Here is a 27,371-nt window from a genome sequence, read left to right as displayed (position 1 = left end):
TTTTTTAGCCAAGCTTAATTTCAGCTATTGCTTCTATACTGAAATGCTATAATTCTTTTACGTTCTGCAGAATGAAGTAACCAAAAGCAAAGATGTTCAAATGAATACATATATAATAACTCATCTGTGCTCTTTTCAGTAGTTCCTTTATTACCTATAACCTTTTCTCAAATACATTACTCATTGTAATACAGCTTTTCAGTATCTTTAAATCTTAACAGAATTAATTCAATGGTGAATGAATCACCACCAACACAACAAAAATATAATCCATATTTTCTTTCTTAAAAACAATGGCTTGCATGTTCCAGAGAATTTTCATTTCTCCTGTAACTAAAGACTGCTGTTTGGTTTTTTTTTGTTGTTGTTTTTAGGTTGTTTTTAGCTTCCTTAGTCACAATTTCTACAAAAATGGATTGACTGAATGAGAAAGTGATCAAGACACATAGGCATATTAGTTGTCCACTGTTGCACCCCAGTCTTGAGACACTGAAATAGAGAAAAGGTTGCTTAGGAGACAAATGCAAGAATGGAGATTCTGCCAGGAAAAAAGAAAAAAAAAAAAAAGAAAAAAAAAATCCAATGAAATGGCCAACCAATTAGTTCTGAAAGTCATAACTCAGGAAATTACTTACAATAAAACAAGGACCAGAATGAGGTCAGTATCACATGGTAGTCTCTGTACTTTGCCATACCACAGCTTCATTTCCTGTATGTGTGCAGTTTAGTCCCCAAAGCTATTGTGGGTGTTTTGAAGTTGAAGCATCTGGGATGCGCTAGGCCATCACTGTGACAACTAACAGGGACACAGCCGCAGAGTTAGAATGCTGACACTAAATTTGTTTCGTGAAGGCTCAGATGAGAATCTGAATTCCCTTACTAGCAGTAAAATACTGAAGAGTTTGTAGCTACTCTTACTGCTGCTAAGGCTAATATTTCATAGTAGAGATATTAGTGGTATTAAAGAATATGCAATATTTGCAAAGAAATAGATACACAGATACAAGAAATTGTAAATCTGAGTATTGTTTCAGGCTGCACTAGTTGTCTATCTTTCAGGAGCCAGGTGCTGATCTAATTCTAAATAACTAATAATTTAGGTATCTTGGTACAGAGAATAATAAAGAAGTTGTATCAGAGAAATGGATCATCAACTTAAGGTTCAACTTAGGATTTGGTGAAAGGTTATTTTTAAACCTGAAAATTCTGTAGTTTTAAGACTTTCTTTTTTTTTTTTTTAACTGAAATTGCTAACATATTTTCAAATTAACCACTATAGACTTCTATGACAAGAATGTGTTCTATATTTCTTTTATTACACATACAAAGCATGAGGTTTTAAAAATAAATTCTACCTCTTATATCCACGAGTGGTATTTTTTCCCTATGCATGAAGGTAATTGAAAAGGAATACAACAATGAAGTGTTAAAATGAAAATATTTTATTCCCTTAGTTCCTAATATAGTAAAAAAGGTAATGAGCTTTTATTTTTGTTTTCTAAAAAAGAGCACCTACACATTCTTACACATTTCCACTTCAATAATAAACATTTTTTTTGCTTTTGTACTTCAACCTTAGAGGAACTACCTCTGCAGTAAAAACATTGCTTGTTGAACAACGTTTTGCTAGAAGTTCAAGAAAGAGGAAAAGTCTTAAATTATTATTTAAAATCCCTTAAATAATCACAAAATAGACTTTCATTTTCTTTTTATTAGAGAAAATAGATGAAATTAGGAGACCTTCCCAAACTTAACACATTTATAAGTAGACAAAGAAATCTAAATCTATATTTTAAAATGTTAGCCAAGTATGACCTGTTGTTAGAATACTGCATCAAGATAAAATGAAAGTGCGGTGATTGTTCTAACAAATGAACAGCTTTAGCTGACTACCCTATAATTAACCACTAAAAAAATATGTATGAGGCCAAGAGATCAAACACCAGCAAGAAGTCTCTCCTCAGCACAAACAGTTCTGCACTGTAGAACATTCATCAGTTTAAGTAATGGATATCATTAAGAAGGTACTTACATTAGGTCTTAATCCTGCTGCCATTTCATAATACTTCTCAGCTTCTTCATTAAGACTGGCTTGTCTATCAGGACAGAAAAAAACAACATAATTACACCTGTTTTTCCATATACAAAAGCACGCCTAAAAAAAATACTGTAACCATTTCCCACTACTTAAGGATATTACCGTAACAAATGCATTAAATTGAAATACAGAAATCTTTTAGATTGCACTTCAGAATATCCATTACAAACATTTTTGTGCCTTATTTTCTTCTTAGCTTTGAAAAGGTATTAGTGCACACTGAAGAGTACTGCAGAAAGCCAAATACTCATCTGAGGCAGAAACACACATGTACCAGTCTTCATCAGATGAATATTTAGCACATTTTTGTAATTAGCCATACTTTAACAGCAAATTATTAAGCAATATGTTATACAATAGTGCAGTTTATTTCTGTGTGAACTGTTATCCAATTAAAAGAAAGAAGAAAGAGAATAAAATGATTTCTTAAAAATTGGTTTCCACAATTCAGGGAAATAATTTACACAAGAGTTCTCATTTTGGCAACTACTCATACTAAGAGGGTTTTTTTAACTTAGAACACATAACCCATGGGACTGAGTTTCATCGTTCCTGAAGTACTATTAGCTCACCTCTGTTCTTCCTTTCACACAGACAACATCTACATTCTCCTATAACTTAAACTATTACATCTTCATTCCCTAACTTTGCAGTTTAATGCAATCACATGAAAAATAGAGTATGTTGTCAAATAAGCCTCTTTTTTTTTTTTTTTTCTTCTGCTATTGTTCTATCACAATAATGAAGCCATCATGGCATCACGGGTGGGAAAAACACACACACACACACACACACACGTAATTTTTGCATGACAAGTTACCTGTCCTAGGACAGGAGTTCTTCAGGGCATTTGTTGGTGTTACATGATTACAGATGCATTTCTATGATACAAGTGAAAAACCAGAAAACTAATATAACACAGACTGGGGCAGGTTTTTCTTCTTTTTTTCCCCTTTTTCTTCACATTTCAAGAACACTTCAAAGAGTATCAGTCATAGAGCACTCATACCTGGAGATTTTACCGTGTTTGTTACATATGGGGTTTTACATGTTTCAGTGATTACACTGTGTTCTGATTTACATTCCCATCCACCCAAATTTTAAACATAGCCACATTACACATGACAGGCAATTACTTTCAATCAACACATCTTGACAGACAGCGATTGGTCCTGGGAGGAGAAAGGGAGGATGGATAAACTCTTTGAAGTTTCTTAATAATTCACATGCAAGCTGAAAACATTTTCTGACTGTGTGCTGAGTAGAACCCAGTTGATACCTGTGAACTGTTTTGAATTACTTTACACGTGCATCATCAACGTAGTGGTTGGTTGTCATGGTTAGAAAAAGCTGAATATCTGAAAATATTTATTCAACATGCTTCTGAATCACTCCTGCTGGGCACAGGAAGCACTTGAAACTACTGGAAAAAAAAATCCTCATACTTTCAAATTTCAGTACTTGCTATAAGGCACATAAATTGAAATTTATTACACAGCACTTTCTCCTGTTTCTAATTAGTATGGTGCTTTCACTACATTCCCATTCCTCATTCTAAAGGCAATCATCCTAGTTCACAGGAAAGGATCTTACAGAAGCTGACCTTCAACTGAAACTAAGCACTGTCAATACATGACTTGATCACCGAAGCTCCAGGCAACATAATACATTTCCAATACATGCTTCACTACATTCCATTAAAATGTATTTAGTTTTGCTGAAAGGCTTCAAATAGAGGCTATAAGTAGTATTCTATATATAAGTAAGTATATATAAGTATATATTATATATAAGTAGTATTCTAATACTACTAAAGTAAAACACATGACCAGTTACTCCATTAAGGATCACCTCCACAACAGCTATATGACCCTTGAATGAAGCTGTTTGAAGAACAAATTTGTCAAGAAAACGAATTTTACAGACGACTACTATGCAAATTTATGGGGAAAAAAAAAAGAAAAAGAAGAAAAAAAGTCTATCCGTTGTTCAAAATATTCAAAATTTGGTAATAACTGGAGTACAAAATAAATCGAAATTTAGGGAATGCTGTTATCATCCTTCATCCAAAGCAGCTGTAACCCAAATTATAAAGAATTTATCTGCAATTCTAAATAAGCACCTACGTGTTTTTGAATCTTGTGGTGCTAGTAATGGTGGAAACAGGATTCTAACAGGAAGGAAAGATGATAATCTTCCTAACTAAAAAACGTAGCATTGAGTAGAACATTTAGACAATTAAAAATAAATAGGATTTATTAAAAAATTTCTGAGTTGCTGTTATCTTCCCAGCCATTCACGATACCTTACATCACACAAATCAACATCAATTTCTGCTTCTTAATCCATAATACATTTCTAAAGCATATCCCTTCTTCTCTCTTAGGGTAGTTCTCTTCCATGCCTTCTGAACTTCTATAATGTATTTTCTACCTCAAAGACATGCAGTCCACTCAGAATTCTTACCGAACAGATTGTATAGCTGAGGTACTTCAATAGCAGCTACTTGCCTACATGAAACTGTTATATTTACTCATTTCAGCTTTTCTTTTATGATTCTCCTTGGCATTCATTGGTACCATAGTTTCTAGCTTTCTCACTCCATGCCACTCTGAGTATTTGTTTCTCTTCTTACTAATTTGTATTTTGGTACTGCTTTCTATTTGGAATCACCTCAGCTCTCCTTCATTCTAAGTATTCTTAAAACCAAGTTATTCTGAAGTCCTGCAGACTCATAATGGAATTGTAGTTGCCTTGTCCCAAAGTAGTTGCTTTGACCCAATGGACAATCTCTTTGCCTAATTTCTATTATGTAAGTAATATATCGAATAAATTGCTAAGTATAGCAGTAAAACAAGATGGGCAGCAAAAATGAGTGAAATCATAATGCTTGTGGTTTTAAGAAAATACTTAGCAGCACTCAATTTGACTTTGCCATGCTGAATCTTGCTATATCATCCACACCAGCTGAGACTCCAAGAGCATATTGAGAGGACATTATAGTCTTCCACAAAGAAGGCTGCATATTTAAATGAAAAATTAGACCAACTAGACATCTCAAATGGGCACAACAGGATTCTACCTAAGCTAAACTATCAGGGCTTTTTTTCTTGGTGGTGGTGTTTTTTTGTTTTTTTTTTTTAGAGTTTTGGTTTAGAGATTGCTTTGTTGTTACTATTTTCAGGTTTTTAATTCTGCTTAAATATTTAAAATAGAGAATGCTGTTCAGAATCCCTCAGCAAAATACTCGTTGAAACCTACAAGTATACAGACCCAACAAGATCAAAAAGCACTTATTTCAAAATCCTGGTATAGAAACCTCTTTCTGAAACACAGGCCACTCGGCTGAAGCTGACTCTACCTCTGTTTTAATATCATTTTCTTTTCCTTTTGTTTACTGTCTTCAGTAATAAAACTACAAACAGCCAAGCAACGCATCTTCATTAGAGAAATAACCTAAATAAGTTTTGTGCTAATATATTTTCTAAGCATAGATATAATCTAAATGAAATTAAGTATCCTCACACCTGTCAAGCACACAATAGATAATATCCTAAAAACAAGTATGGAGAATACCTATTACATTAATGTGAGATTAATGATAATGTGCAGGCAGAAGCTCAATGTTACTGAATATCCAGGTTTGCCATCTTTAAAAGGAAAAAAAAAAAAATTCCTTTTAAAGGAAAAGGTCTAACATTTTATTAATTTCAGAAAGAGAACATAATTAAATATAAGATTATATATTGAATCACGTATGCTGATAATATTAATTCCTCTTATATAGCTTCAAGTCAGCAGAACCTTGAGGATATTTAGATTTCAAACCATCATAGTGTTCCTGTTGATATTAGCAAAAAATGTATTTTCTAGTTACATCCAGATCAGATTCAATACAAAGCAGTTGCTTTGTATTCTAAAAACTTTAAAGATCAGATGAAAGACAAGTCTGCAGAATGTTCTTCAAAAAATAAACCAATTGTTCTTCTGTGTAAGCAAAAAGAATGATCTGCTTGTGAATAACAGAAATTTTAAAGGTAATAAATTACAAGCACTCAGGAAATTAGAAATAGATAGTATTAAGTCCTGCAACAGTTTCATTCAAATTCTTTTTATCAGCAATATTGAATTATTGACAACAGTTGCTGGGCTTTAAAAAAAACAACAAACTCTATATAAGCAAAGGTTGTAAGAAGTTTTTCCTCAAAACTGGAAGAGAAAATTGAGTTAGATTTAAACATACTAACCTGAGCATATGGGCAGCATTGAAAACAACATCAAATTCTGTATTATCAAGTTCAGCTGCCTTCTTTGCCATCTCAGCGGCTTCAATCAGACGGGATTCCTCTAGTAGGAACTGACCTGCAATGGAGAACATGAGGTTGATGTCATAAAAACCAACTGATCTATGATGCTTCAGATAATACAGTTGTGAAATACACATTTTTCAAAAATTGGATGTTCCACACTCAGTGTTTGTCATTTGCCGATTTGCTCTGCGTTACAACTTGCAAGATCTGTCTCGTTTCCTACATAATCCTTATCTGTTCTGTAAAAAACTTAGGAAGTATCTAAAAACATATTAATAAATTTTACAATGGCACTATCTTATTCATTAGACCAAGTAAAAAGAACAAATAATGTAATATGAACCAAATTTTAACTAAAGTACAGTACTTTAATAGAAGAAAACCACATATTATCTAATAAAATTCCATAAAAATGAGTTTTCCTTTGAAGAAGAAAATGCTTTGGAAGATACTCCAGCCACCTTAATTCTGTTCCTTTTAATGATTTTTTCACACTTACTTTATGAAACGTGTTATTTTTGGATAAAGGACCAAAATCATAGGGTTTCAGCTGTCTAGACTTTGTGTCTAAATAACATATTTGGAAAACGTATCTTAAAGTATGGTGATTACACATTCCAGCATCCCATCCTTATTTAATCTTATTTTTGTAAAGTAAGATCAGTCAACCAAAGGTCTACTAGGCCATCACTTGCCACAAGTCTCTTCAGGGGCAGCAGCCCACGAACAAATGGTTTATTCTCACAGTGAGGGATTTTGTTTCTTGCTTGTGTTCTTTCCTCACACAGTCCCTGTTCTTTTGATAGTCATTTTAAGCATATGCAGAAAATCCACATAACTAGAGCTAGCAAGGTCTGTCGAGGCCACAGTGAATCCAGTAATGCTTGATACAATGAACACATATGCAGAAGGAATTACCACAATACCAAAAGTGATGAAAGACAGCTTTCATAGCTTTTTGTTTTTTTCTCTATGGATGCATTTCAACTTGGCAAGAGATTCTTTATTCAGGCAGCTACCTGTCTTAGTTATTCAGATGTACAAAAAGTCTTGGGAAAACAATAAAATAAATGTCTTACTGCATTTGTAGCATAAGCCTTGCTTGCTTTAGTTACATCCACACTCAAATAAGTGCCATCCTTTCACGCATAATGATGCTTTGTGTTGTTTCCAGAAACAAATAATTTCCAAAGAGATTTTCTTACATGGATCAACAGCAGTGACAAAGATTAAGAGGAGGAAGTGGAGAAACACACACATACAAAAACAACATACAAAAGCAGTTTGGATCATGAAAAAGTAATCGAACTTCAGAATTAGAAACCATCACTTAAGCCATTAATTAGAGCCTCTTAAAAAGGAGAAAATGTCAATATTTCCTCTCTTTCCTCACAACAAGAAGAGAAACAAATGCCAAAAGTTTTCTCCTATTTTCTCTTCTTTTTTTCTGTACCACATTAGGGTTTGCTTTGTATATAGTTAAACAAACACTGATATGAATTTGAAAATTCCCATGCAAGTAAGTCTACTAATTACCATAGGCAGTTCTTAATCTAGGTTGGCTTTCTAAATTCCTTAAAGAGAAATCTTTAAAACAAGCTTGAACAACTGACATTGCAATTCTCTTTCAACAAATGATTTGGAAGAGTAATGCTAATCTTGGGTCTATGCCAAAGCAAACTAGCCCTAAACTGTTAATATTAAGTTTGTTTGTTTGTTTGTTTAATGGAAAGCATGGAATTAGAAGAACAAGATTATAGTAACTGGATGGGCTTTTTATACATCCAGCAAGAAGATGAGAAAAAGAATCTTTTAGACTTCAAGACATAGTCAGCCTTAGAAGATAATTCTGAAAAAAAGTCGTCATCCTTAGGAAAAATATTTTGCAGCTTAAAACCCACAAATAATGTCAAGTGTTCATTAGGGCAATTAATTCCACATGGGTAGAAAAAATCCTCATTGTTCTCGACAAAAATTACTCAAAGATATTCAGAGACCCATCTTTAGAACCATGCTTCTTGTTGTCTGTATGAAACATTTCAACACTGGACCTCAACCAAGATGTTATCTCATATATATTTATAACTACCCTACACGTAGTAGAATGTAGCTGATATGTTCAATTAAATGTGATATAATCAATGATTTTCTTGACTCAAGATTTACTTCATTAAGATGGTAAAATTATTTCACTTCATCCATATAATTTCTAAATTACATTTTTTTAAACTGTTCCAAACTAATACTAATGGTTTGTTGGCAGTTTTAAGGGAAACACACTTGGTTAATTTTTAGCTCTTTAAGAGGTCTATAAGATCAATATATCACTGAAAATATTATGAAATTCCTACATACTTTGGGATTTCTACAAGAAGGCTGATTTAGAGAAGGACATTATTTACATTTAGCAAGTGCATTGCTAGTTAAAACCTTATTTATCTTAATAGCCTTTTCTAGGACTTTGGATGCATGCATTCCATTAATCTACATGGACATACGAAAAATGTCAGCAACAGCTATAAACGAATGTTTTCAATTGTTAAAAGTAAAATTTGCCCTATTTGCTATTAGACCTCTTAAGCATGCCTCTATAATAAGATTACATTACACAGCATATTAAAAGATTACCTTTACTACAGGTTTACCAAAGTGAACTGAACAAATTGCAATTTATCCATGACCCCAGCTAAGTAAAGCAAAACTTTCAGTTCTCCAAAAAGCTTTGGGACCACACATTCCCATAAACAAGTCTCTTTCCATATCGCAGGATTAATAACATTGCTAATAACTCATGTTAATTTGTAAGAAGCGGATGATACATAGCATCCAGTAAAAGCAACTATAGCACCTCTTACATCCAAACTCTTAACGAATCCCTACAGCAAAGAAGAGAAGACCACCTGGAAGAACAAATCCCTATCATTTCCTGAGTAGAGGTGACTTAATCAGAGGTTGCTGATTAAACATTTTCTTCTGTCACCTTTTCAATCTAATGAAAAATCAATACCTGAGTGCATAGCAGATATGTGATAGGCTGCTACCCGTTACTGCCAAGCACTCCCCCACTCAATCCCACCTCTCAGCAGTATGAGGTGAAAAAAAATATAGGAAGAAAAAAGGAAGAAAGCTTAAGGTTCAACATAAGGACAGTTTAATATGTGAAAAAAGGGGGGAGGGAGGGAATTGCAAAGTAAAGGAAACTGCTCACCACTTCTCACTTGCAGACTAATGTCCAGCCACTCATTGAACAAAGGATACCTTAGAAGCCAAAAAACCTTTCTCTTCAACTATCCCAGTTCTTATTACAGAGCATCATACTGTATATTACAGAATATCACTTTGGCCAGTTTGGTCATTCATCCAAGCTATTACTCCTCCCAGTCAGAGTGGGAGGAGCCAAAACACCAGTGTGTTTATCAATGCTGCTTTAGTCACAGATTCAAAACACAGCATCATCCAGTTATAACTTATGAAAAAAGGTTAACTTCGTCCCAGCCATAGTATCAGGTGGAAACTTACAGCTGACAACTGAGATTTGACAGGTTCTCCTGAAATGCAAACCAAATTAATTCACACATCTAAATTTAATTTACAGTATATAAGTAGGGGTAACTCATTTTGAAAACATTAGCTTCTTATAAAATGATATACAAAGATCATTCAAGAATAAACTAGATTGGCAGGTTAGTGTTGTACTTTCTTCATTAAAAAAAGCAGAGTTCCGAACTTTTCCTGTCAAAGATATAAAGATGTGTTTTCTTAAGAGAAGAGCACTAGCAGGGCAAAATATTGGCTAGATGGAGAAAGTGAATCAGTAAGTCTCATCCACAGGCCTCTAGATTGAGGAACAACTTGTGTGGGTCCAAACTTATGTGCAGGATTTTCTCCTTTGAGAGGTAGCTTGCAAATTGCATGATTTATGAGATGCTGCCCAATATCACGTACAGAGCGTTCTTACTGCAGGTGTCATGAATCTGACTCTTGCCAACAACATAAATTACGGCAGCCTGACTGTTTTTTGGAATTAGAACCAGGTTTTTAGAAAACAGTTTTCTAGAAGATCTTGATTCAATATTTTCTTTCTTCAAGGAATTAATACTTCTCATTAACTAGAATAAGTGAAATCCATAGTTCAGGTGTGATCTTCAACAATACTGTTCTCTGTTTGGAGCAACATTACTATTTTCAATATAATTTTTAATCTTTCTTACTAGATAGTACAGAGATGAGTGTAAATGCATAGCCAAGATTTCCCAAAGACCTCCGGGAGAAGATGATTCAATGCTTTGGTATCTTCTTAGACATTATTTTTTTCTAAGCTCTAAAATATCCAAGCATCAGAAACAGCATAAATTCTGAAGGATCCTACATCTTCAGCATTGTTCAAACTTTTTCTTTCAAATGATCAACAGTGGTTTGAGTCCACATTTGTCTGGAAAAAAAATGAGGCAATATACATGTATCTGAAAAATAACATAAAAAGGTACTTCAATCAATTTCAATTTTCTTTTTATGGACAGTTTCCATTTCCTAGTAGTTGGAAAAAAAACCAACAACAACAAAAACCACCCTGATTTTCATCTTCTGCCAAAATTTTTAACAAATATTCATCCAAAGAGATGAAAGCAGACAGCTCTATTCTGTTTAACAGTCTCTCTCAAATGATTATGAACATTTGTAAAGCATTTTCTTAAGACATGTGCCAAGAACTGTTTAGAAGCCATACATCTAAATGACTAGTTCTGTTACTTTGTTGTAATATAAAAGATATTAATTGGTTGGGATATGCCTATGCATAAATATCTTTCACGTTAAGAGCACAAGGACATTAATGCCTTTCTCAAGAATGTGTTTTATCATCTTCTACCCTACAGGCATTATGAGCTTTTGTTTCACTAGATAAAACTGAACGTTGCACCAATCTTTCTTTGGTTCAAATTTTCTATTTTTTTATTCTCTGGCAAGCAGTCAAAGGCACTTTGTACGAAAACAAGGAGAATTTCTAAAACAGTGCATCTTGCTAACAGTGCTTTTAAAACAAATCACTCTGAACGATCTCTGAATACTATTGGTTCTGTTCTTATTCAAACTTCAATAATTTATGTTCTTGTCCCAATATCTTTACTAATGCAAGAAAAGCTAAGTAAACTGCTTTCCTAGTAAGAAGGAAAAGATCTCCTAGTCCCACCACCATAATAGGGAATTGTTAACATTTCCTTTTCTTTAAATAGATATACCTTTGTCATCAAGTCTTTTGTATTTTATCCTCCCCAAAAGATTTTTCTCCATGGTAGCAACCTAACTATTTTAACCTGAGAGGTGGATATATCAACACCATAAACTCACATATCAAATCTATTTATAATGAATGTCACTAGCAATACCTTCAGCACATTCAACACTGAGGATTTGAAGCCCAATATTTGTTAGTGTTTTTACAGCACTTTCAGTTCCAACATAAACCAAAACAGGTATCATGTGCTGGGTGAGCTAATGCATTTTGTCAATCCAAAGCATACATAAAGGCTACAAGATCATGTCTTGAGAACTGAATTATATTCTGACTGGCACAGTGGCAGGACCACGGCTGAAGTTGTCATTAACTCTGTGGCAATCAGGAGCAAAGGAGCAGATGCAGGTATTTCTCTAAATGGAAAAGTTTCAATAGCTGTGGAAGGAATGAGAGAAAAGATCTCCTCTCTGAGTTGATATCCAAAACTTTGCAGGTGATGAATCAATGTTGCAAGATGCCAAGTCAACAGACATGACCTAATGTAACTGTTTCCTTCAAGAGTTTCAAAACAGATTCATTGGCTGTGAATGAGCAGTTTCCAGTGCAAGAAAAATGCTCGCTAAAGATCCTGCTTCCCTGTTAAGACAATTTCTCACTGAATTTGTAGGATGTGATAGAATAAACAAAGGGAACTTACATCAGAGTCACAAAGATGAAGGCAGCTTTCCAGTTTATTTTACTGTTTCTTATATCCTATTCTATCCTTATATAAAGCTGCTCTCTCTGCCTTTCTCGCTGAAAGGGATGTTGGGGAGCCTATCCTCTCAATTGTTTCCTTCTGAGAAAACTATTACATGCAAATAAGATGTATAAAAAGATGGTGTAAGCCAGTGTGTGCTGCAACATCGGTATCTGCACTGTCTTGAAACAGTCCTTTTTCTATGCCTTTTCCTTTGTCTGAAAAAGTTATCTGTTGCAGTTGTGCAAAATAGACCATTGGATGTCATCCAGAGCACAACCAGAGGTAACAGAGAAAAAAATAAATCGTGAGCTTTTGAGACTCGGTGTTTGAGCTTGTAACCATATCTGGATCGCTAGAAGCTCTCACTGAAACATAAAATTGATTATAGTACAGAGGATCTGATGCTTTTTCACATTCTAATCTAGATTCTAGACACTATACAATTCCCCAGACGCCTGATGATATTTGGAAAAGAGATACGTGGAGGGGAAAGATCTATCCAGTTGCACTTCTGTAGCAGCTCCATGTTCTCTCTTCAAAAATCTTCATAATGAGATTGCAATCATAGGTCAAAACATATGATCATTAACAAAAATGTCTCTGGGGATGTGTGCAACCACAAGCTTTTCAGTTTCTGCAGAAACTCCAAATTTTGGCAGCATGAAAGAAGCATAAAGCCATATTTCTAGCACTGTTTCCGATCTAAAATTTCTATACGATATCTCTTGAGCAGCCTAGTGTATTGTGCTGAGGAAGCAGAGTCAACCATGTATTCAGGATGTCAAAATGATTACATTTAAGGATACCTCAAGGGAAGAGCCAGAAACATGTAAATTCCACAGCATTTAGGGTCAGTGACCTAACCTGCTTGGAAATACGCCACTACATTCCACTTCAGTGATGGGTTCTAAAGGGAGTTTGTAATAAATAGTTATTAGAATGGTTTGTAATAATCTTCTTTTAATGTTGTATGATAGCAACAGCCTAAGAGGAGCAAAAAGAACTTGAAAGTTTATACACATGCTCATTAAAGTTATTCACAGCTGCCAAGAAAAATGCAAGCAAGACTTCAAATTCTTCCAAATAGTTCAATTTCTACTACATCCCTCTTGTTGGGTTTCCTTTTGGAAGAAATAATGTCTATGCTAATAGCAGCTGAACATTTTCTTGAAGTTATTGGAGAGAGTTCTGGGAGCAGAAAGGTTGGAAGATTTGAGTAAGTTACAGCTCTCTGCCTGTTTTAGATCTGCAATTCCTATCTTCTTTAAATAACATTCACTAATGTTGTAGGAGCAGGTACAAGACATAATTCAAGCATCTTAGTTTGATGGCCCTGTATGCTCAAAATGGAGATATTTTTTTCTTTAGAAAGTACACGGTCTACAAAAATATATTGTTTGAGTATCATAAACTTGTTTTTATAGCTTCCCAGCAAAAGTATGATATATTTAATATTCCCACACAGTTTAAAAAAAAAAAAAAACAAACCTCCACATTTCATTTGCAGAAAGGTTCATTGCATGCATACTAGGAAGGCTAGCAAAGTGACTTAGAGAAGGGCATACTGCATCTGGTTGGCCCTGACTCCATCTCATCACTGAATTTAATTACTCAACACTCAATCTCTATGTAGTATCTGGTGTTCCCAATAGAGCAGACCCAGGAACTCAGTTTTATTTATTAGTCAGCATATACTGAACTTCACCAATCTGCCAGTCTGAAATGGACAATTCATTCACTGGAATTACAAATTGCAAAGTCAGGTTTTTTTCATTTCACTGATCAAGAACTGAACTTCCTGTGATCTTAGGTGACATTTCTACTATTGGCACAAAGCTCTTGAAGAAATCATTAAAACTTCATTGCTAGGTCATAGCTGACATTTCCCTTTTATACAACTTGCACATTTCATTTTTCATTATTACACTTTTCATAAGATCTTTTCCTTACATATTTGGGAGCTAAATAAAGTTTTCCTAGGCTGTTCTTCAGGCAATGAAGACCAAAGGCACAAAGCTTCAGCACTCTGAACAATGTAACTACACATTACATACATCACATCTAAGAAGAAAACTAATGTTCAAAAACAATTCAAAAAAAATTTTAAATCTCATACTTGATATAATTTCATACAGTATTTTGTTTAAAAGCACGTAGGTTGCCCAAAATAAAAACAAACAAACAAACAAACAAAAAATAATCCAAAGGTTTTTCATTGCCAGAGAATTAAAAATAAACAAATCAAATTTTACTGATGCTTCTGCACTCTCCCCCTCTGCATTTCTTCCTCCCAGTTGATATGCATTTTATCTCTTCCATCTGCTTGATGTTTCTGGCAGTGTACTATGCACCTGAGTAGTTTATATCAGATCACCCATCAAAACTCACACTTTGTAAGACAGTGGTTGTGGACAACATTCAGATGTTCAGATAAATTACATGTGAAAGAACAGAAGAAAAAAAAAGAGCGCACAGAGGAGCAGCTACCTGCATTTCAGTCTCAGAGGGGGCTGCCTTGCTCTCTGGTCACTCCTCTCTGGTCAAGAGACACTTCCCCAAATGATTTGAAGCAGCACAACATCTGCAGTGCAGAGGGATTTAGAGCTCTTCAGACTCTTCACTAGTTTTCCTTTCAGACATCTCCAACTATACTGAGTTTGTGACACACTGCTTAAAATGCACTGAAATCCAAAGCAAGCAAGTTACCTACACAAAACTATTTGTAACTCCAGCACAGAAATATGCTGTGGTGGTATTATCCCAAGGAGATCCAAAAAGCCGTTCACCTCAATTTTCATGGGAACAAATAAGCTGACTCCTGCACAAAATCATATCTTCTAAGAATAGCTTTGGCTTATGGCCTGAATTAAAGAACCTTATAATACAAGTGTAAGCCTCTTAAGAGATACAGTGTATCAACAGTCATTTCAGATAGCTCCAATAAAGCCCAAAAACTTAGAAGTCAAAAAGAACATATGCACATCCTTGGAGCAGAAACTATAATTGTGTGCATACATGTGCATTTGGAAGATAATCTTCAGTATATACAACATAATATTCATGCTACCCCCACCAACATGCCGTTTTGTCCCAATAGACTGCTCTTTCCATTTGCCTGTTCAGTGAGGTATTGTTTTATTAGGGATCAATGCCAACTATTTTACTTGCTGTTCCAATACATTCATGCTGAGAAAAAATATATATTATTTATTTATTTATTTATTTATGCACAATATGACATATAGAGTACAGACCATACCTGTGACCAAGTGCTAAAACAAATACAGAGATGCACCTACAGTTCACCAGGGATTCCTGTTTAATATTAGGAATGTCTGTCCCTGGTAATACACACTAAAGATTCTTGATCAATACAAGAAGTGAAAGGGAAAGAAGAGAATGGAAGAAGAAAAAGAAAAGCAATGACAATCTATTTCGAAATTTATAATGTTTTGTGCCTGAAATGACAAGATTTTGAGATCACCTGTACTACATGGACATGTAAGCCAATCTGAAGAAAGTGTATCTTCCTCATGGAGTAACACTGCTGAATTCCTTGAATTGATCAGAAGCTATGTAATCGCAAGACAAGTTTTAACTAGCATTCAACAGACATATAAAATACTCCACAATGGAGATCCAGTAGCTTGTACAGTGAGACTTCTTGTCTCTACAGCCCTTAAGTATCACATTTTACTACTATATATTCCAAACACTCACCAAGTTTTGACTTTCACTGCAAATTTGCAGAACAGAATCTCATTTATTTTGCCATAATGACCACTGCAGAAGTACATGGAAACCATTTACTCTACTTGCAGCACAATAAAGTAAAACTTTGCTAAAGCTTTTAGGGAATAGTCTTAATTAGGAAACAATACACTATTTTAATGTTGTAGTCTGGTAATGAAGAATAAAATACAGCAGACATGAATGATGATTTGAATAACCTTGCTTTTAGTGTACTGGTAAACTGGAAATGACACATAAGGAATACTTCAGGAAAAGACAGGCAAGTTAATCAGGTAATGAAAGAGAAGAGACAAAAATCTGGATCTGTAATAAATTATTTGCATTCTTAACTTCAATTGTTCTGATGGATAGTTGAGACATACCTTTGAATTTGTATGCAAATAGAATTTCTGACCACAGAAGATAATCTCTTAATTAGTAAGGCTGGAAGGGGGCTTGAGAAGGATTTCAAGAAACAATGTACTGCAGCTTTTCCTCATTACTTTAAGATATCATCAGCTATACTAATATCCAAGTGAAATAATGGAACTTATGTGCTTATGAAATTTACCTGCACCGGCATGAATAGAACTAACCAATAATGCAAAATTATGAAACACTGACAAACAGTCATTTAAATAGCATGACATATTCAAAGTAATAATGCATGCATTAATTATGGGAGTGTGCAATGTAGAATTTTTCACTGAATTGGACCAAACAGAAAGAAAATGTGTGAGCAATTCAGAGAAGGAAATCACACAAAATAAAAATACGATTATTATGTGAGATTAAATTTCTGTTTTGGCCATTCATTTTCATCTATATTACATTCACTAGTTAGAAATTGAAGAGGAAATTAAAACAGTATACAAAGATATATGCAGAGTTCCTGTGGTTCCCTACCTTTTTCCTTAACTATATTGGAATTTATTACTTCTTTCCATATTTTCCAATTGGGACTATGTAACTTGCATTTTTTATAGATTCATGTATTATCAGTTTTAAAATACAGTGAAAATTAGTCCATAAAGTTAAACATTTTTGGTTCCTTGGGAGTAATCACATCTGGAAATATTTTTTTCACATCTAGCAAAAACAATCCAAACTTACAAGGATAATGTCAAATTAACTGAGTGCTTTAAACAGATTCATGCCTTAGTATGACATAACATAGTCAACTTGTCAAAACCTTTTGTAATACTTATCCATTTCAAGACAAGAAGATGCTGGGAAGGAGGTAGATTTAAGACTCGTAAGTCTTCAACAAAATGCAAACACACTGGCAAGTAGAACTCATATGCACAAAAGTAAAACCTTGAGTTGCCCAACCATGGCCAGCAGCAAAGTTAGGCCAAAACTATTAATAATGGTATTCCAGACCATGAAGCTTAGACATATGGCAGCAGTTGCCTTTCTCCTTTCCCAGCAATTTCAGCAACACTGAAATTCCCTCACAGGGGGAAAGCTATGCAAGATATGAAAATCTTCACCTCTCCCTCTGCGGTTATTAACAAATTGAAACGGAGATGAAGTTATACATGGTAGATTAGTTTCTTCCCCTTTAAAGAAAGTATTATGCCAGTAGCGCTTTTCAAATCCTTAATCACTCAGAGACTAACAGCAAGTCTGGTATATGTGTGGAAACCCTATCTGTCTAAAACATACCATAATGCATATAGCAGTTTCCTTTGGTAGGATCCAGCTGAATTGCCTTCACGAAGTACTTCTCTGCCTCACTCTTGCGTCCCTTGGAAAAAAAAAAAAAAAAAAGGGGGAGGGGGAAAGATTATTTGAATAGTGTGTCAACATGGAGCCCTCATATGCAGTTACAATTACAAAATTCCAGGCACTAGAGAAAAACAAATACGAATGCTTAAGTGTTACAATAGGTATTGCGATCTGCTACTTTACGTTGCAGAACTCCAAACTGAGGAAGAAATGTGTCCAGCATAACCGATGTCCAAGAAGCAAATAAATGGCAGACATATACAGCAAAAAAATATACTATGAAGTGTTTGGGGTGAACATTGACCTCCATGCTACTTTTCTGGACATGCATCTTACCAATCCAGGGAAGGGAAGGGAAGGGAAGGGAACGGAAGGGAAGGGAAGGGAAGGAAGGGAAGGGAAGGGAAGGGAAGGGAAGGGAAGGGAAGGGAAGGGAAGGGAAGGGAAGGGGAAAAGACCAACCAACCAACTAAACAAACAAACAAACAAACAAAAAACAACAACAAAAAAAAAAAACAAAAAAACCCACAAAACAAATAAAATCTAGAAAGTGATGGTAAGAAGAACAGGAATATTCTAAACCACAGATTTTCTTGTCACTGAAATCAGCAAGACACTAAACCTGCACTGCTGGACACAAGATGACAGAATAGATTTGTAAGTGGCCATTATTCTTATCATGAAAAAAATCCAAAACCCAGTGACACCGGATTAGTCAAGTCTCATACTCAAACACAAATCATCATCAGCTATTCAATAAGATACCTGAGACCTGTTCAATCCTATCCTCATGAAATCAGTTGCTGTGGTTTGTACTAGAAAACAGAAGGCCTCCATAATTGGGAACATTTAAGCTAAATCACCATGGTAGAAAGGTACTGTATTATGCATCTCTCAAGGTTGGCCTTCTTGTTATTTCACAGATATAGGTTTTCACAAGTTTTGTGGTCTGGAAATAGACATTGCAAACATCCTGAACTATCCCACAAGTTAACATAGGAGTAATAGTGAGGTAAGTTCATGATTACAGCTGTTCCAGATTCCAGGGCCTTAAAGACAAGAAAATAAGAAAGAATAAAATTCTGCAGCACATAAAGAAGTATATCAAAACTGGGTTCTATCAAAACCAAGATAGCCTGAAATTTTTAAAGACAGCATTTTGGTTGAGATATAAGCAGAATTGCCATTTCTAATATTAAAGTTTCACAAACAGAACGCTCACATGCACTAAGAATTTAGCCTGACTAAACTGACTTTAGTAAAACTACATTCCTGAAACCATAACCACAAGACTTCTGAAAGCCAAAAGGAGCAATTAAACTAAGGAACGTGCTACCTTGTACTGCAGCATTGTTGTGTTGTTTTGTTTTGTTTTTTTTTTTTTAAAGAAAAAAAGAATGGCACATGACATATATCAGAATACATTGTCAGAACTAATATTTATAGATTGTGCTTCATTGCTTTTTTTTTTTTTTTTTTTTCCCAAACAGATGATCATCATTAGTTTTAGCTGGTCGCGCTCTGCCTCTGTGTCTATTTCTAGAACATAAAAGAACAGTTCATTGGATACAGTAAAAAATATGTCACTTCAGACTAGAGAAATAGATGGCTACAAACGTTTGTCAAACATGATTAATTTTCATTTATTGGATCACCAAAAATACATGACTGTTTCTCTTTTTGGCATTTTCCAAATGGCGTATTACACCCAAGTTCAAGAGCCCTGCAGGACATAATGATGACAGATGCCAGTATGTACAGTATTAAAAGAAGGACTGAGATGTTAATAGGTCCAAATACTCATTAATAGGAAAAGGGGTTAGGGAAAATCTTACATTATATTAACCAAGCCATAAAACAAACTGACCAAAAATGATCAGCATAACCCCATTTGTTCATATTGGCCTTTATTTCCATTTATCCACATTTGTGGGGGGGGGAAAAAGAAGAAAAAAAAAAAAAAGATAAAAACATTGTCTTTCACTATGAGGAAGCTTGTGTCATATTACCTAAAAATGTCCTCTGTCTGCTGCTATACCTCGGCATAGATTTAGTAAGTTTTCTTATCCATGTCAAATAATATAAAATCTAATCATTTGACAGTGTCAGGCTACAACCATTAGTACATTCAAACTTTTTTCAACAACCCAATTTCCATAACAGAACATAGGCACTATGTAGTTACATTAACATGGCAACCCTGCAATTGCCTTTTCCCATCATATGGGTTCAGAGTTAAATAAAACATATGGCATAAGGGGGAAAAATAGCTTTTAACAAAAATCCACAATAATTGTTTGAACAGCTGAAAAGTACCTTTTCAGGAAGTGCAGGAAGTGCAGGAAGGCATTCTGTGTGCATGTTCACTGCTATGTGTATTGACCCACACAGATGTAGGCATTAAGAGCCACTGGAAACCTCCCAATTTCTAGTAGGAGGGTGTGCAGTTGTATATGCACAACCACATGCTTTGGCAACTTTACAAAGCAAAAAATGTAGGTTTTCAACTGCATGCTAGCAGACTTATTTGAAGGATAAATATGTTATTCATAAGACTTTAACAGAAGGACTTGATGGCTCTAAGGATTAATAACGGGATACAAGATACCTTTCACCTGTTGGTCACCAGTTCACAACCAGTCCAGGTCAGTAGCTAATGAAAAGGTGCTATCTGACAGCTACTGGTTTCATCAGGAGAAATAAGTAGGTGGTCCAAGCCCTAATGGAGATCCTCTGCACAGAAGCACTGGCGTATTTATGGCTGCTCAGCTCACTAAGACATAATGATACAGGATCATAAAACAACGAATGGCAATCTCATTGCTGAGGAAAAAATCCATAATTAAGACAGTTCAAAATTCAGCTCAGAAGACTGTGTTGACATTCTACCCTTAACAGACCTAGACCTTACTTTAAGACCTATAATGTGTAGAAACTTCCAGCATTTTTTTATTAATAAAGAAAACTTGATTCTTTTACCCGGGCACAAATAAGGATAAATTGCCAATGATTATCACCTTTCCGTATTAAGAAGTGAAAAAGTAAATGTGACTGACAAATGGCTCTAGTACACCAGTTGTCCTGGCTTTCCTAAAAATCCTGCTCTCCACACACCACACAGACCTAAATCAGAGCGGCTGGTTGCTTTTGGCTTCAGAAGCAAAACAGTTAAGTATTTAAATACGAATTCAGGAAGTTGATTTTTAAGATACTTGGTCTCTGTAGATGCAGGCTGCAAGGGGTTTTGTTTCCTTGGCTGCTTCTTCCCTAGAGATCAGAGAATGGGTCTGACCTTATTAATACGGTCAGACATTTGCTAAAAAAGGCTTTCCTAAAAAAGACATATGATTATCAGGAGAAAGAAAGAGCTAGCTAAGAGCAGCTGACACATCAGTAAAATATCTTACATTTATCCTTAAAATATTTGAAAACCGAGGACAAAACTACTATTTTTTTCTACCCTCTCCAATTCTTTCCTCACTGTTGGTGAACTGTGCCAAATTCATGTTGAGGCAGCTGGTGTACTTCAGGCTGCTGGAGGCCCAAGAATCCTGAGATGCTAATAAAATTGGAAAAGACTAATACAGCTGAGCAGCTCTGAATAACCCTCTTGTGTAAACTATGATGATACAGTGGCTACCAGCAAGGTGGTTCTACTAGTTAGGTGGTCTTTGCAATTTTAAACCAATTTCATATTTTGTAAATATTCATCATCCTCCAAAATGCACAAGGGTTTAATCAGTAGAGCAGAGACTTCACTCTGCAATTTAGTTGCACCAGCTTTAACTGGCAATAATGTGATTGCAATTTGCATCACAAATGCAGTTGACTTTAATTCCCCAAATTGGCTCAAATTTTTTTTTTGGCAAGTATTCCCTTTTTAATAAAAGGAGTTGAATTACGGGAAAACATTTCTTAACAGAACATTGATAAAAATACAGTCACTAAATACATAATAAACAGTTATTTTAGATATTTCCTTTTTCCCTTTAGACATGTGTCTCAATAACAGAGTATGCTAGGAGAGGAAAAATGTTTGACCTAAACTTGTGACTTTGTTTCGGCTTTCTTTAAGTTACTGCAGACCTGTTACATCTGTTTCTCAACCATTTCTTTTTGCTTTATAAAATTTTCCACAGGATGGTAAAAACACAATTTAAACTATGTAGAAGTGAGTAAATTAGCAATAAACTCTTCAAAGGTTTTTAGTTAGAGAGTTACATCTTACAGTGAGGTCACTGACATACAAGATCTTCATACTTACTCCTACAACGTAGAAATAAATTTAAAATCTAGTATGTAAGCATCTAAATCAGCAGATTCTTCATTTTCCCCCATTTTGTCATGTTTCCACAACTCTGCACTTATCACTCTGAATTATTTGGGAATGTCTTGCATATGAAGTGCTAATCCCACTGAAATACATGGTACTTGCATTACTCATGCTGCAGGCCCAAAATTTATCTCAGTCTCTATTCTCCCTTGCAACAGAGAGCTCAATCTTGCCTCTTGATCTCATCTTTACCAGAACTGAATAGAAACAACTGGACATGGCAAAGAAGTAGTGACTTCCAATGGTTAACAGCTGATCCAGAAAAATATACATATATGAGGCAAGATTTGCAGTGATTATTAAATTTTATGAAAAAAAAAAAAAAAAAAAAAAGACAGACAGCTCTTGGGGATGGAGTTTACAGCCCTCCAAAGGCCTTCTTTCAGCATTGTCCAACTAATATCATTGGGTTTGTAAAACATGTTATCTTTTCAAACAAAAGCTTCCTCCCCCATCTCTTTAGATGATCATATTGAGAAACATCACAATTACTAACACTGATACTCCCAAGTTATGGCTCTCTAATAAATTCAAGAGCAAGACAATATCATTTCTCTTTATTGGAATACATTGAACTCAGTATATGGGACAAGAAATTTGGAGGAAATTAGTGTATAAACCTGCATTTAATAATTCACCATATGCATATGTTTATCTGACAGTCAATGTGAGGCAACTTTCTCATTGTCCACTGTGACACATTCATATGCTCTTTATATGATGCTTTCATGTCATGATCATGATGATCATGATAGATGCTCTATTCCCTAGCCATTTTACTGGACCATAATCCTTGCACACTCAAGTCTATGAATACTGCTTATGTAATCCAGTAGAATCTGGAATGTCAGAACGTCAGGATTTCCAAATTACTTCAAGAAATCAGCGTTCATATGATCAATACAATGCAATATCTTGATTTTGTTTAATCCACTGTTTGCACATTAAGTGGTGTACTTTTATCTAGATCTATCACCCCAGTCCTCCTTCAAATATTGGTGTATTTCTGCTGACTAAAAATCCACTGGCCTGAGTTTCTCCTGAAGTCAGTGGAATTTTACTATGAGCCAAGTTTATTTTAGAAAGTAATAACATAAAGTGGGTTTTTGAGGCTACATCTCTGAGGATAATTAATGGCATGATAATCAGAGAGTAGAGATTTAAGCACTGACTTTGGTGGGAATACACTGGAACTTAAGCATTTTTGAATGTGACATCACTGCTTACATACAGACTTAGGAATCTAAAGCAGAACTCGTAACTTTACTGGCTTGGGGCATGATTCAGAGTATATTAAGGTGATATTTTCTTCAAGTAAAGTAGTATGTATCTGATTAAGTAATAACATATTAGCGCTATTTCCCATCCATTTTCTTCTTTTATAGGTCTCATCACAAAAAAACATTCTGTTTTTACTAAAGGATTCAATATGACATGGAAAAGAAATGCAGGCAGAGGTTGTTTGTTTGTTTGTTTGTTTTGTGTTTTTTTTTTCTTGAAGGTCTTTTAAAATATATATATGTCTACTTTTCAATATTTCTTTTGGGGCAACATGAAATCTAAAATTTATTTATTTCATTTAAAATCACTGTTAACACCAAGGGAGTTTATGTACAGTCTTAAGTAAACTTCAAAAAATTCCATTCCATACGTTGTGATTTATTTACTGCCCAGATCTATATAGAAATGTTCACCATGGTCATTAAGCTTTAGATTATTTTATTTCATACACTTTAGATTATTTTATTTCAAGAATATGTAATGAAATGTTAAGTACATTTCCACATTAGGTACTTTCTTTTTCTTTTCCATTCCATCTTAAGCCACATCTTATATTTTCTGATAAAGTAGTATATTAAGATCTACTCATATTTCACCAGCAATTCAGTAGGACATAAATTCACCATCTCCACATACTGCTTTCTCTGAACCCTATGAAATTCTTCCATAGTAAGTTTGGCTTCTATCTTGCATTTTTTCTGAGATTACTGAAAAAATTACTACACATGGAGTAATAACAGGTAACTGGCAGCCATTTCCCACCATGTAACAAAACAAAGAGATCTCTTTCTCTCATGAAAGCAGTTCATCCTAAGGCAGCGGTGCTTTCTGTAACAAGCTTTAAGTTTCTGTTGAGTAAAGCAAGAAGTTTAGGGCTCCCCTTTTCCCGACTACAGGAAGTTAGAAATAAGATACAGAAGATGAGATCCCTGAAGGAGGTTAGTTAGGGGTTACATATCTGAATGTGTGCACCAGGGTAATTTAGCAACTAGTTAGATGGATATTTCCTATTTAAATGAAAATACTGTTTTACAATTAGTTCTGTTATAATTGGCATGTAGCCAAACACATGTCCTGAGGGGACTGAAAACTATATCTCTGGGCGCAATACTTATGGCATGCAGCCAAGCTCAGAAGAAACACAAGCCCAGTAGATGTCAGTTATTGAGTTTTCTGTAGTTCGGAAATCCTGACATTCTGCCTGGAGGTGTTAATGCTCTAGATATACCAGATAACGAAACCTAATTAAAATAGGGCTCATGGTTCTGAAGTCAATAAACATGACTTTCCACACTGGAGGGGGACTAGCCCATCCCTTACAAACAAATTGCTTTTAAACTGGAAACAAAAACAACTTCTGGCATTTTGCAAATTTCAGAAATAAATCCAAGCTTTGTGCTTGGATCAGTTGTAACCCCCAAGGGATTTGAAGTGGCAAGAAAAATTACAGTATCTGTGTCAGATTCCAAAGACAATTCAAACACAACAAAGAAGTAGAAGCAGCCATTGTTTGGCTCCACTGGGTTTGCTAGGGAGCGCCTACTGAAGGATTCAGCATCATTAATACTTGGTTATGATGGGAGTTTAAGTGATATATCTGATTTTGATTAAAATATCTTCCTACATACAGTGCTAACAGCCAAGAGATTTAGCCTCCCAAAATGAAATCTCTAACAGCTTTGCTCATCTTATCATTCAGAAAATGTCTTCTCAAATGTGAAAGATTTGTATATGTGTAATCATTTTTCATTCCTAAAAGAAATATTACTAAAAATACTTATTACGTTGATTTAGAGGAACCATTAAAATATGATTTAAATGAGTTATTAAATTATTAGAAGAACTATTAAACCGTTTTAGGGAATCATACCTGAATTTAACATACAGCTTTTCAAATGCTAACTCTTAAAAACAATCATGACTCTTCTGACTTCATGACTGCACTGCTTTGTCCCTGCTTCCTTCCAATTGGTTAAGTCAATAGCAATTGGTAGCGATCAGACAGTGAAATAAAAAATAACAGAGCTTTCCAACAGAAACACGGATTTCCTTTCCATGCTGGAACAAGCAAATAATTACAGAAATAGCAGTTGCTGAATTAATCTATTCATTGCTGTGCTATCTTCCCCTTTGCCTATGCAGTCCCATGTCTTTCTATTCCTCCTACGTTCCATTATTTTAAGTTGTCACTTATTTTAAGATGACTTTCAAGGACTACATCAATTACTGAATACTGTGGGATATTTTATAGTAGCACTATCAGTAATTTAGCAGCTAACCAACAATGGCAGCATAAGTTTCTGGCCTCCTGTTTGTCAGGAAAAAAAGCAACAAACAACAGCAGGGAAAAACACCACCATCCACAGAGACGTAAATATTCTAAAACTTAAAAAATATATTTAATTTCAGTTTCTTCAGAACTTAACTTCTGTTTCACTTATTTTAATTCCAAACAGTGCCAGCTTCTATCAGTCTTTGTCATTCTTTGTCATTATCCTCCTTTTGAGAAAAATGTTTTAAAATAAAATATTCTAGATTTTAAAGAAACTTCTACTGTGATTATTATTAATTTTATATGATTTGGAGCCATAGCATAGAAATTTTACAAGGCAAAGTAAATTTTTCTTACAGCACTTTGGGTGATTTTCCAAGTCATTAAAAAAAGGAGATTAACAGCACTGTGTGGAGCCGCATAAAATGCAAGAAACACTGCAATTTTTTTCTAAAGAAATACAGTAAAGCCTGTAATTCCTGTATGCAACATGATAAATGTTACAATATGGGGCTGTCCCTAAGTATATTGGTGATTATAGGCACTACTGGAAGCTATGAGGGGTGGTTTGTGGGCTCAACTTCACTCAGAACAGATGAGACAAATCTTCAAATACATCTATAATTGAAGTAAAGCTTCTCAGATTAGAGTGCTGCTACAATATCCATGCACTGCTTGATGGCAGAGGCTAGCCATAAGAATGGAGGGTTTCTCAGTCTCCTCTCTAAGAACAGATTAAAGTGAGAGGAGAAAATAACATTATAAAAGCCTCAGTTACGCATTTTATTTTTTTTTTTTTCAGCATGATATCCAACCTTTTTTCTCCTGGAAAGTCTGTTCATAAAATGGAAAAAGAATTACAGCATATGCTCAAGGCCTCACCTGGTACTGTCATTCTGACAGACTCATTTTTATCTTAGAACCAGGAGCCTCACAATTGTAAAGCCTTTTACAAAAACAATGCTTTTCTCTGTTATATAAAAAGAAATTACCTAAGCAATGGATGAGACCCAGGTGCTATGACTCTAGCCTCATGTACTACTGTAGACCAACTAGGATAACTATCACGTCATACTGACAGATAAATTTATCAAGCAATTTATGCAGCATAACAAGTTAAAGATATTAAAAATGATTGCAAATACACAATGCTAAAGCAATGCTGTCCTAAACAGCCACACTTCTGAAAAATGCACAATAAAAAAAGCTAAGCCCTTGTCATCTGTCTGTCTTTAAAACATCCACTGGGTGAGTTACTATATACATGCTTTTAAACACTACTTTTTTTTACTGTTCTAATATATTTTCAGAAAAATTGTAGCCTAGTGAGCTGTAATTTTCAGATATAAACATATTACATTATCCAATATAGGGCTTATGAAATATCTGTGACTTATAATACCAGGCAGTAAGACTGTACATTCATTAGCCATTTCTTTGAGCCTTAAGTTGTTATTTTCTGCACGTACAGCAGAAGTCCAACTATCATTTCTTGTACCCAGAAAAGCAAACAAGAATAGAGACATGCATTTGCACTAAACTTAGGTACACCATTTAGGTATTTCAAGAGTCAATGACAAATTAACACCTTGGTGTGTGTGTGTTTGTGTGCGCACTTTGCATTCTGTGCATATAGTTT

General features: G+C 34.7%; 1 protein-coding gene across 1 annotated transcript in view; it reads right to left on the bottom strand.

Moving 5' to 3' along the window:
• Positions 1-27,371, bottom strand: part of TMTC2 (transmembrane O-mannosyltransferase targeting cadherins 2) — a 235,291-nt gene that overhangs the window by 20,715 nt on the left and 187,205 nt on the right. The window contains exons 9-11 of the mRNA XM_085222126.1: positions 17,784-17,865; positions 6,346-6,460; positions 2,033-2,096 (exon numbers count right to left, since the gene is read on the bottom strand). Of these exons, the coding sequence (XP_085078252.1) occupies positions 2,033-2,096; positions 6,346-6,460; positions 17,784-17,865 (261 nt within the window). The remainder of the gene's footprint in view (positions 1-2,032; positions 2,097-6,345; positions 6,461-17,783; positions 17,866-27,371) is intronic.

The sequence above is a fragment of the Meleagris gallopavo genome, chromosome 1 (genome assembly GCF_905368555.1).
Source record: "Meleagris gallopavo chromosome 1, MGAL_WU_HG_1.1, whole genome shotgun sequence".
NCBI classification, from domain to species: domain Eukaryota; kingdom Metazoa; phylum Chordata; class Aves; order Galliformes; family Phasianidae; genus Meleagris; species Meleagris gallopavo.
Note: the sequence above shows the minus strand (reverse complement) of the source record. Positions and strands in the feature narration are given on the sequence as shown.